General features: G+C 39.6%; 1 protein-coding gene across 1 annotated transcript; it reads left to right on the top strand.

The window, feature by feature from the left end:
* The first annotated feature begins 2,158 nt into the window (after positions 1–2,158).
* Positions 2,159–11,886, top strand: LOC124287207 (dolichyl-diphosphooligosaccharide--protein glycosyltransferase 48 kDa subunit-like). Its single transcript, XM_046723705.1, has 11 exons — positions 2,159–2,335; positions 3,425–3,535; positions 4,168–4,254; positions 5,534–5,637; positions 6,101–6,195; positions 7,562–7,655; positions 7,998–8,143; positions 8,531–8,678; positions 10,142–10,262; positions 10,680–10,786; positions 11,553–11,886. Exons 1-11 carry the CDS (start codon positions 2,197–2,199, stop codon positions 11,706–11,708), a joined length of 1,308 nt encoding a protein of 435 aa, XP_046579661.1. The 5' UTR covers positions 2,159–2,196; the 3' UTR covers positions 11,709–11,886.
* The last annotated feature ends 543 nt before the right edge of the window (positions 11,887–12,429 follow it).

The following is a 12,429-nucleotide window of genomic DNA, read 5'->3' as shown; positions in this document are numbered from 1 at the left end:
ATTTCTTCATCCTTAAAAATTGTTCTGGACCGATAGCGATGAGGACGTACTTGCTTTGAACACATCAGCTTCTTGTGCAAGGGTGCAGTGCAGATTTTGAAGTTCCGCCCGTTACTGGAACTTTTGGAAACATTCTATCCGATGGGTTGTCTTTGACAAACTCTCCGCCAAGAGAAGGTATAAAATACAAGCTGTGACATGTGAAGATTTGGTCTTCAGTAACACAGACAACTAACGGGATCGGGTGGTCAGGCTCGCTGACTTGAATTTATTAAAAAGTTGTTTCAGAAGTGGTGTACTTCGTAAATAAAGATATTTACCAAGTGATCTAAAATATAAAATTTCATAAATAATGTTACACAGATTGGGAAAATACGTGTTATATATTTATATCCTCATAGAGCATTAGCTGGGTCTGCCAGCATGGCATTTCAGGCCTTGTGCTCGGTTCCCATTAGCCGAGAGCCGCGATGTCTTGACTGTATAGGACCGCATCACGGCTCTCGGCTAGGGTCCCATGGGTTTGTTCGTGAAGACGGCCACCAATAGCGTGCAAAAACTCTGAAACATGCGGATAAGTAAGTCCCAAAACATTCAAAGAAAGTTTAGACCTACCATATTTTAAATCATAGGATATGTGTGATCTTAATTTATGGCTAGATTTGTCTCCTGTCGCTTTCATCTGAAGGGATGGTGTAAATCCAGCTAGGGTCCATGCCAGTAGCAAAAGTACTGTGTTTCCCCATGGTATGGTGATCTATAGTCCGTTTATATATCGTATTGTTTGAAATAGAAATCAAATTTTAGAGATAGATACTAGTTCTAAGTACTTTCCCGTGATATTGTACTTGTTTTACTGTCCTACGCCGACTGTTTTATTTTTAAATTTAACTGTGTTTATCGCGAATTTATAAGTTTGCCGATGTGATTGTAAATCTTTACTCACTCACTCACTCTGACATATGCAAGACATGCTGGCTCATAACCTAAACTGTTCCTCCCAGAGCGATGATCGCCTGTCTGAGGGCTGTCCCTGCCATGAGATTGACAGCAGCGTCATGGCCAATGTGAACTGTTTGTTTGTTGGGGTAAAACAGTTTTGTTACAGAAGCCTAGAAATGTTTAATAATTTTGCCATTTAAGGAGTTCAAACGTCCTAGCCTACGGAAGAATGAGAATGCTGATTGTTAGCTGTTTGAATTCATCTTACAATCTTCTCACATTGTTTTTCAAAAATTAAAACAATTCCACCCATCTCCATCTCCAAAATCACACGATCAGTTGACGAAAAGCTTCCTCCTTTTATTTTCTTGAAAGAGCACATTTTTCAGAGCTCTATTAAAGTCATTAATTAATCAATGGGCGTGCAGTGTTAGTGTTGAATTATACGTCAAGCGTCACTTCAAACCCAGCTAGTCCGGTGGAGTACCTGTCCCTCTCAGTTGATTTTATCATGTGTTTGATTTTCAGTCGAGAATATTTTAGGTTAGTGACATTAGATTAAAAAACAACTACCAATTAACTGAAGTGGGGATTATACAGCTCTGAGTTGATATACTTCCTTACAGCTTTAGCTCTCAAAACATCATTTGATTTTATAATCACATCATACACAACGGGTATTTTGGATATCTTATTTGAAAATACACACATCTGCTTTTTTTGGTACAGATATGCATTTCAAACATGGTAAGTGTGTTTTGTGGTTGCAAAACTATTCCTTACCCGAATCTTCAATTGGCCAACATTGTACACAATATAAATTATCCAGCCGTGGATTACATTTTACAAACTGATTTAGGAGTTAATAATGGTTAAATAGGACATATATCATTTCCCAGTTTGGTTACTCTTTCTCTTGTCCCAAAGCTTAAATATGCATAACAATTTGCATTATGTCCCACTTATTACTCAAATCGTCACATGTGAAAGGCAGTCTAAGTAAACTTAGCCTCAGTATTATTCGTTACCCTACTATACTCAGTAGAGGAGTGTAACGAATAGTACTGAGATTAAGTTTACTTAGACTGATGTGAAAGGAGGCGTGGTTCTCGACCAGCTTCGTTAACCATCGGAATAGTCAAGATTCATTCGGAGTGAATCGGACAGTTCCGTATCAGCAGCATCTGGCGTGCTCACGGAGGCGAAAAGGCAGCGTGAAACGACATTCCGATTGCAGCAAGTGCGTGTACAAAGATGGCGTCAAACACGTTATGCAGAGTGTTGGGTCTCCTTGCTTTTGCAAGTATTGCATTAGCAGGAAAAAGAACATTGATTTTAGTCGACAACTGGGCCATCAGAGAAACACATTCAACGTTTTTCAGAACATTAAGAGGTAAGAAATCGTCGATCCCACATTACTGAATTAGTTGTTTGCGATTCACTTCCATGCCGGCGAACAAACCGGTGACACGTATAAAGGGAGAAATCGATGAGAAATGAGATTGTTCGTTGGTGGCTACTTTGCAGAAGACATGGAAACTTTAACTGATAAAAATTGGGCCCAAAAATTGTGTTCATGCTTTCATGTGTCTTCACAAAATTTGTATCAGACTTTTATCGCATCTAAGCGTCTTTACATAATTTTGAAAAGACAACGACGTAATGGACAATGACTGCTCCCATTGCAGAATATGTGTTACTTTGTACTAACTAGTAACTTGATAATACACATTTAATATGATTTAATTTCAAACAATATCTCATATCATAATCAAATAAACAGTCAGTTGCGAAATGCACAAAATTAAACCTTAGATCTTCACATTCTGAGTAGCTCCTTAAACAAATGATAAATGCTTTTCACAATCACATATCTTTAAAATTGTATTACTAAATATCTGTTACTGTCGGTCGGTTGGTGCATGCTAAACTGTCTCTATGATCTCAGGCCCTGAAATATATTGTTTTCCTTGTCTCACCAGCCTTTTCAGTTATGCAATAGCTCAAAATGAAACAATTCCATATTTTCCACATACTCAATTAATGGTATCGCCTATCTCACTGAATCCAAAAATGCATATTTACATGGGTCTAAGCATATGAGGCCAAATGCAGGAGAGTACATGTTTGTATGCACATTTTCAACACATCTCATCAATTATTTGCCAGTGGTCCAGAACACGCTATTGCTCATCAATTATTTGCCAGTGGTCCAGAACACGCTATTGCTAAGTTATCTTCAGCTTGATGACGTCATATCATTCAGATTTTTAGGACGTTTCAACATTGTTAATATATACCTAAATTGAGAAAATGCTTGAATGTTGCTGAGTTTTATGATCATGATACAAAGATATCATGGTATCATGGTATTTTATAAACGTTTAAAAGTATTATCATGAAGTAGTAGTAAAGCTTTTAAGTTCAGTTTTCATCACAACAATTATTGCATAATTTCTATATATTTTTAATTATGTTTCAGATATTGGATTTGACCTGACATTTAAACTCGCTGATGATGGGAGTTTGGCCCTTGTCAAATATGGTGAATTCCTGTTCGACAATCTCATTATCTTCTCTCCCTCTGTTGAAGGTAAGTCTCCACCTTATCACACATATCATTAACTTCATATGTTTCTAAGACTTGACTGAGACTCTGGACCCAAATATTTTTTTAACTGGAAAAGACCCAATGTCATGAGAATGTGTGTGTTCAGCTTGTATATCTGATTATTGCAAATCCTATCATGTATAAAACGGTCCCTGCCTGGCGCTCGGCATTAATGGGTACAACAAGGACTGGTCGGCTCGGAGTCAGTATAATGTGTCTGAGTGGGGTATTCATGCTTCACTGCGGCATGGTATCTCAGTGAGCTAGCATTATTAAACCAGCTTCAGTCTAGGCTAGTACAAGCAGCCGCACATACACACGCATGCATGTCGTCATATGAGTGAAATATTCTCAAGCATAACGTTAAACCCAATTTCACCTCACCTCACCTCATGTATAAAACTATCGTTCTGTCAGCGTTTGCTTTCGATTTTATGATGGGTGGTATTTGTGAAGACGTTTTGTGTTTTCTGTTGGTGTGATTGGCACTACAGCCTTTCTGTATTACTTAGAGTGTGGGACAGGGATTTTGACTAGTTTTGTTACAGACTGGATGGGTACAGGTGTACCTTGTATCGTATCAGGCACTAAAGTGTTACTGATCTTCTTTTCAGAGTTTGGGGGCAACCTCGATGTTGCTGCCATCACAAGTTTCATTGATGGGGGAGGAAATGTTCTCGTTGCTGCCAGCTCAGCCATTGGTAAGTTTACCATTTCCACGTACAAGTTGAACGGCATCTATTTCTTTTTATCATAGGACATGTATAGTAATATGTTTCTTAATATGTCCTATTTCTGTTGAAATGTAAACAAAAATTTTGTCATATAGACCCATTTCTTATTTCCATCAGTATAGAGCTGTGTGGATTAGGCCCTGATCATGTTTATTGTTTGTCATGGGGGGAGTGGCTAGACACAATGGCTGCATAATATACAGTTAAACACTATTGGGTTGAAGCCAAACGGTCCAACGTAAAAACTTTGAAGTATCCAATGTTCAACAAAACTGCAAAATGATGACTAGATAAGCTTTTACTAGGAGTCAACCATAACACAACAGTGTTTTGTCTGAAGGTGAACCACAAAAGGGATTCAGGTTAGAACAGGTGTCAAGACTCCATTTCTTATGGGCGGTGGGGTAGCCTAGTGGTAAAAGTGTTCACATGTCACTCCGAAGACCCAGGTTCGATTCCCCACATGGGTACAATGTGTGAAGCCCATATCTGGTGTCTTCTGCGGTGATATTGCTAAAATAAAAGCGGCATAAAACCATACTCACTCACTCCATTGCTAACTGAGAAATGCAGCTAAACAATACTGAACTGGTTGTGAGACTGTGATGTAAACTTGATGGCATGTTGCTCATAGTTTCATCCACCAGTGTGAAGCTCATTTCTGGAGTCCTGTGCTATGATATTGCTTGAATTTTGCTAAAAAACCTGGTGTAATACCAAACTTACTCACTCACTCTTGATTGTAGTTAATGATTTAAGTCCCAGGGGTGTGGTAACCGCCTCCGTGGTGTAGTGGTTAGAGCGTCCGCCCGGGGGGCGGAAGGTCGCGGGTTCGATCCCCGACCGCGTCATACCAAAAGACGTTAAAATATGGTACTTGTTGGTCCCTGCCTGGTGCTCGGCATTAATGGATACAACAAGAACTGGTCGGCTCAGAGTCAGTATAATGTGTCTGAGTGGGGTATTCATGCTTCACTGCGGCATGGTATCTCAGTAGGCTAGCACTATAAAACCAGCTTAAGTCTGGGCTAGTACAAGCAGATACACATACACACGCATGCACATCGTCTCATTCTTGCCAGGGGTGTTGGGATAGCTGAGTGGTTAAATCGTTAGCTCATCCCGCTGAAGACCCGGGTTTTATTCCTGACTCATTTCTGGTGTATCTCACCGTGATATTGTTGGAATATTGCCCAAAGTGATTTAAACTAAACTCACTTTCTCATTCTTGCCCCTTGTTTTACAGGTGACCCACTGCGAGAGCTTGCAACTGAATGTGGTGTGGAGTTCGATGATGAGAGGACAGCCGTCATTGACCATCTCAACTACGACGTGTCTGACCAAGGCAAGGTGAGGTGTTCAACTCACTGAATACATGCTACAATGATAAATCAGTGTACGTGGTTATCTGTGTTAGAACATGTTAGAATTGTCCTTCATCAGCTCAGGTAATGTCGTGAGTGAGATTGGGTGGTCAGAATCACTAGTGATTTGGTAGGATCATGCCATCATATATCATTTGCATAAATTGATGGTCATGATGTCCAAATCACTGGCTTGTCTCATCCAAACTTGATTATTTACAAACAGCGGATGCTCATATAAAGCTTGGTGGGACATTATGAGTAATGTCAAGTCACTGTGATTCCGAATTTTCAGTCATATCTTGGATTGGTCTGTCTGAATCAGGAGCTGATTTGCTTTATCCAGACTAAAATTTGTCCAGACTATAGTAAATCGCAGAATGCTGCATTGATCTCTTAACAAGAAACACAAGAACAACAAATGTTTAATGATGGCCCTGCACTTTCAGCACACACTGATTGTTGCCGACCCTGGTAATCTCATCGAGTCCCCCATGATCGTGGGTCCGAAGAATCCTTCCCCTTTCCTCTACCGTGGCGTTGGGTGAGTTCTAGATCAACATATTGGTAATAACATGATTCATGTTCTTGTCTGATTTATGTGTAATGAACTGTTTTAGTGGAACACAGGACTGAATGATTTTTATCCCACCTGCATGTAATGCGGTGGGATATAGTCGTCGCCTTCGTCCGTCCGTAATCATTTTGTTTCCGGAGCATAACTCAAAGACCGTTCGATATTTTTCAACAAAAATTGGTAGATATGTCAAACATAACCTAAAGTGGTGCCTTTTGCTATTTACAGATTATTGTCATTTTTATTTTTCTAGGTTTCCATGGAAACGTTTTGGACTTAGTCTTAAAGAGGGGTGGGCTTCGTTTCCGGAGCACATCTTAAAAACCGTTCAATATTTTTTAACAAGACTTGGTAGATATATCAAACAGAACCTTAAGTGGTGCCTTTTGCTACTTGCAGATTTTTGGCATTTTTATTTTTCCCGGTTTCCATGGAAACGATTCGGACTTAGTCCCAAAAGTGAGGGTTGGGCTTCGTTTCCGGAGCATAACTCAAGAACCGTTCAATATTTTTCAACAAAACTTGGTAGATATATCAAACAGAACCTTAAGTGGTGCCTTTTGCTATTTGCAGATTTTTGTCATTTTCTTTCCCCCCGGTTTCCATGGAAACGATTCGGACTTAGTCCCAAAAGGAGGGGTGGGTTTCGTTTCCGGAGCACAACTCGAAAACTTCTCAATATCTTTCAGCAATACTTGGCAGATATGTGAGGCAGATCCCAAAGTGGTGCCTTTTGCTATTTGCAGATTTTTGTCATTTATTTTTTTCATGATTTCCATGGAAACGATTTGCACTTAGTCTAAAATCAAGCTGGACTTTAAGTAACTGTCAGATGATTTGTTCTTTCAAAGATGTGGGGGCCGGGGATATGTCATCTTCTGATGACTCTTGTTTCTTAAAGAGTTTGAATGGCATTTAGAAATGATATACATGATCATGGAAATTTATGTTTTCTTCTGTAATATAAGGAACACAGCATTTCAGAAGATATTCTTGCTCCTTTGTTCACCTTACCCATGAAGGTCCGGGTTAGAATTGTTTTCAGTAACTCAGGCTTGTCGTAAGAGGCGACTAGGATAGGGTGGTCAGGCTCGCTGACTTTGTTGACCCATGTCTCATATCCCAATTACGTAGAACAATGCTCATGTTGTTGATCACTGGATTGTCTGGCCCTGGCTGGATTATTTACTGACCTGCGGCCATATGGCTGGAATATTGCTGAGTGTGTCATTAAACCATCCAAACCAACCTTCATTCACCTGATGAGGTACCTATGTTTTTGGAGTATATTCTCATTCCCCATCAGTTACTATTGAAATGGTTGTGATTGCAGGATGCTGGCCGACCCCGAGAACCCCTTAGTGCTGAGTGTTCTCCATGCATCCTCCACAGCCTACAGCCACAACCCTGGCACCAAGATATCCGAGGTACCACACGACACACAGCTGCCAGATGTCTTGAATTCATGTGATTGTTGTCTTTAGTTCGTACGATTAATGTGGCACATAATTTTCCAGGACTAAATCATCAAAGATACACGTTTAGAAAGGGTAATTGTTTGGCCTTACTCTGCAGCTATTTCATTTATTTACCTACAGGTATGAAGTGTATTTATGTTATGCAGCTGTCCAATCAGGACACTCCATTCTTAGCATTGAAAGTTCCTGAAGCCAAATATGAAACTAAGTGATAAATTATCAACAAAGCCATATTATTGTTGAAATAAATGTAAGTCGAACACACCTCACTCACTAATTCATCTATTGCAGTTCCCCCATGCTGTTGGCAAGAACACCCTCCTGGTAGCGGCCCTTCAGGCCAGGAACAATGCTCGGGTTGTGTTCGTGGGATCTCTCGACTTCTTCAGTGATGAGTTCTTCCAGTCCCCTGTACAGAAGGCTAATGGTGGCAACAAGTGAGTACATTCTGAATTACCTGAATTAAGTTTAAGTTAATTCCATTGCACAATCTTTATGTTTTACATTTTTAGACATATGCTTAAAAATACTCATTGGCCAATACTTCATGGGTTTGCATTGTCTGTTTTCAGTGTGACCTTACATTTTCACTCACTCACTCAAGTTCATGACAAACCTTTGTAAACAGTTATTTTTGGTGAAAACATGTTAATTAGGGCATTTGGCAGATACTCTTGTAGTTTATATGTTGTTGATTAAACATTTTGTCTGAAGAACTCACAAGAATTAAGGTTTTGGATGACTCTGGTGTATTCTCTCATGTAAAACTAACGTGAGAACATTGAAGGGCAAGGCAAAATGCTGTAAGTGTTGTTTTTCTGCAGGTTTGAGAAGTCAGGCAACCAGGAGCTGGCTCTCAACATGGCTCGTTGGGTGTTCAAGGAGAGGGGTGTTCTGAGAGTCGGCGCCGTCACCCACAAGAAGAAAGGGGAGAGTGTACCACCAGCGGCCTACACTGTCTTCGACAAAGTGGTGAGTGTCTGAGGGATGCAGCACATGTACTTTATTGAGAGTATGTAGTTGTGCTTATTTGTCAGTCCTCACAGTACCTGGGAGTGGTGGTCAAACCCAGTGGTTAAGGTGTTTACTTGTCATGCCGAAGGTCCTGGTTCGATTCCCCTCAGCACTTATATGTGTGAAGCCAATTTTTTCATGTAAGCCCGATAGGTTGCAAAGCTTTATTTTTAGATAGTATTGCAGGCTTGACCAACTTTCATTTTCAAAATCATATGTAAGCCCGGGCTTTTTGTCATAACGGTAGCTAAGCGGAATAAAACCCAACTCACTCACTCTCAATTTTTTATGTCTTTAAGGCTCATACGTCTTCAACGAATTTGAATTGTTTAGAATGCTATGAACATGCTATTGCCCTGTGCATGAAATATTTGGGGATTTCTTTGAAACAAATTAGTTATTATCTGAAGATCAGAATTGAATTTGAATTTCTTATCCGAATAAATATGTCTTGATTTAGCATTAACCACAGAAATATTTTTTTGTGATTCGCACAAAAGAACATTTATTCAGAGCTACAGATAAGTTTTTGGGTCATTGAGTTATGTACCCACTTGTCTTCATCTCAATTGGGTATCCTAATTTTCCTCTGAGTAACCAAACAAATTGTACTCACCTCACTCAAAATCAATTGGGTATTTTGCCTTTTTCCATTAATTGTTCAAATATAATAAAGTTTAAATGTTAATGTTTGTTATTTATATTTGATCTGTAATATGAGAAACGATATGAAAGACTGCTAGTTGAGTGTTCATGTGCCGAAATAGAACCTCTCAATATACCTCAGTTGCTTTATCTATCCACTGGTACGCAAGCTAAGATTTGACAGTTTTCTGTGTACGCATGTACAATCAAATTTATTGAGTATTTAAAAAAATACAAGTGTACTTGTACGCAACAGACGTAATAGGAATTGAGTTTTCACATAAATATTTGCGTAATTTACGCAGATACGCAGCTTATCTGTACCTCTGTTTATTGGGTCCTCGCCTGGTTCTGGTGCTACACATACCAAATAAAATGTAAATATAATATAATGAAACAGTCTAAACAGGTTCAGGTGGAAGGACAAGAAAATGATTGCTACAGTGACTGTTGACTCTCATGACAAAGAAGATGATCGTTTGACAAAAGTCATGGCTTAATTATCTTATACCTAGTTACACAGAACAATGTAATTTGATTTGTATTGTCGTTTCATTTTCCCAAATAGTATGAAAAGTACAGAAATTGGAAATGTATTTTGCCAGTGTTTCAGTATCTATTGTCTTTGGATGGTTGCGTTGTGTTATCAGAATTATCGTGATTCTTTCCAAGAAAATGTATTGTGGCTGAAACATCACTGACTGATGTGTTAATACGGTCACTAGAACTGTTTTTGAAGTTTTGCAGAAATTAAAAATGTTTGGGTCTACTTACAGAGGTACACGATCCAGATCGAGGAGTTGTCCGAGGGCAAGTGGCAGCCATTCCAGGGATCAGATGTGCAGCTGGAGTTTGTCAGGATTGACCCTTTCGTCCGCACTGGTCTGAAGAAGCAAAGTATGTACAGAGTGCACAATACCATTAGACAACTTGTGATAAAATTATTACTGAGGTGTCGTTCTATGAACTCATACACTTGACATTATGGCAGTTTTATGATGGAAAGTTTTAAAACATCCCAGAAATTTTTTAAAGTAAAGTACTGATGTATCAATTTTTGCATAAGGATTTAACAAATTTCACTGGATTGTCCTGTCCAGACTCGATTGTTTACAGACAGTGTCATAAAGCTGTCACACTGCTGAATACTGTCAAACAAACACATGCTCATGATCTGGTGAGAAATTTACAATCAACTGTGCTTTCAGGAGATATTTCTTATAGATGTGGAGAGGTTTTGTTGTTCCTATTTGTGAACTGATTCCTAACTGTAACATCATCATGTGTGTGATGGACGACTACCTCTTCTTCCAGATGGACTGTTCTATGTTGACTTTATTTTGCCCGACGTGTACGGAGTGTACCAGTTCCGTGTCGACTACAACCGCGTGGGATACACCCATCTCTTCAGCACAACACAGGTAAGCCTCCTCACATGTAGGGGATGGTGGGGTATTCTCGTGGTTAAAGCATTTCTCGTCACGCCGAAGACCACGGGTTCAATTCCCCACATGGGTACATGTGTGAAGAGCATTTCTGGTGTCCGGCGCCATGATGTTGCTGGAATATTGCTAAAAGCGGTGTCGCTCTGATTCTTGTAAGACTTGACTACAACAAATTTTGCTGTCTTAATGCCATGACTGTCCTCCATAGGTGGATCATTAATCTAGCTGTCCTTGAAGATTTTGGCTGCAATATGTTTCCAGCAAGCCATGCTTGTCGTGAGTGGCATGCTCGGTCAGACTTGCAGACAGGGTTTATGCATCTCATCACATCTGAGATCCATGCTCATGGTGTCAGTCAGTGGATTGTGTGGTCCAGACAATATGGTCCGTAGTCAATATGAGTGCACTGTGAAACAGTAAATACATTCCTCAAACTTTCAGGCACAGGTGTGTTCTGGACTTAATTATTTACTTTCAAATGTGATAAAACTGTAGATTTGCAGACTGACAGTCATGTTATTGGGATAATGATGCAATATCGGTTATACAGTTATATAACAAAAAGAGCAATTTATATCTACACATATGTACTAAAATATGAGGTATTTTTCCTTTTGATATGTTCAAGTATATGCAAAGTATGAGGTATTTTTCTCTCTGAGGTGTTTAGTTTGTATAAAACGTACAAAATAATTGCAATATATTTGATCACATCAAACATTCACATTTGTCTTTGTTTCAGGTGTCTGTCCGGCCGTTACAGCACACCCAGTTTGAGCGGTTCATCCCAGCAGCCTTTCCCTATTACACCAGTGCCTTCTCAATGATGTTTGGAGTCTTTATACTAAGTATAGTGTTCCTACATTTCAAGGAAGAACCTAAAGAGAAGAAAGAGTAGCAAGCATTCCAACTTTTTTGGCAGTCATCAAGAATCATTTACAGTTATTGAATGTATGTGTTTTTGTCTTGAATGATGGATGATTGTTGAGGGGCTTGAAATATACCAACATCTATGTTTCTTGACTCCTTGTGTATTATTTGTTTTAACGATAAATAAAAACTCATTTTACATTTTATTTAGTTGTTTGTTTTCAAATGGTGACACTGTAGTTCTGGACTGCCTCCGCGGTGTAGTGGTTAGAGCGTCTGCCTGGAGTGCAGAAGGTCACGGGGTCGATCCCTGACCGCATCATACCAAAAGACGTTAAAATATGGTACTTGTTGGTCCCTGCCTTAATGAGTACAACAAGGACTGGTCGGCTCGAAGTATAATGTGTCTGAGTGGGGTATTCATGCTTCACTGCGGGGTGGTATCTCAGTGGGATAGCACTATAAAACCGGTTTAAATCTGGGCTAGTACAAGCAGCCGCACATGCACATACACACGCATGCACGTCGTCATATGAGCGAAATATTCTCAAGCACGACGTTAAACCCAATTTCATCTCACCTCACCTCATCATGAAATCATAGATAAGTGGCATGGGTGTCCTCATTGTCTAAGGTGTCAAAACAAACTTTGCTCTGCAGGGCGGCATCCCTCGTGGATAAGTGACATGGGTGTCCTCAGTGTCTAAGGTGTCATAAATTGCTCTGCAGAGTGGCATCCCTAGTGGATA

Source organism: Haliotis rubra, unplaced genomic scaffold, assembly GCF_003918875.1.
Source record: "Haliotis rubra isolate DU_JTF1 unplaced genomic scaffold, ASM391887v1 Scf4, whole genome shotgun sequence".
NCBI classification, from domain to species: Eukaryota; Metazoa; Mollusca; class Gastropoda; order Lepetellida; family Haliotidae; genus Haliotis; species Haliotis rubra.
The sequence above is the reverse complement of the archived record's forward strand: the minus strand, read 5'-3'. Positions and strand labels throughout refer to the sequence as shown.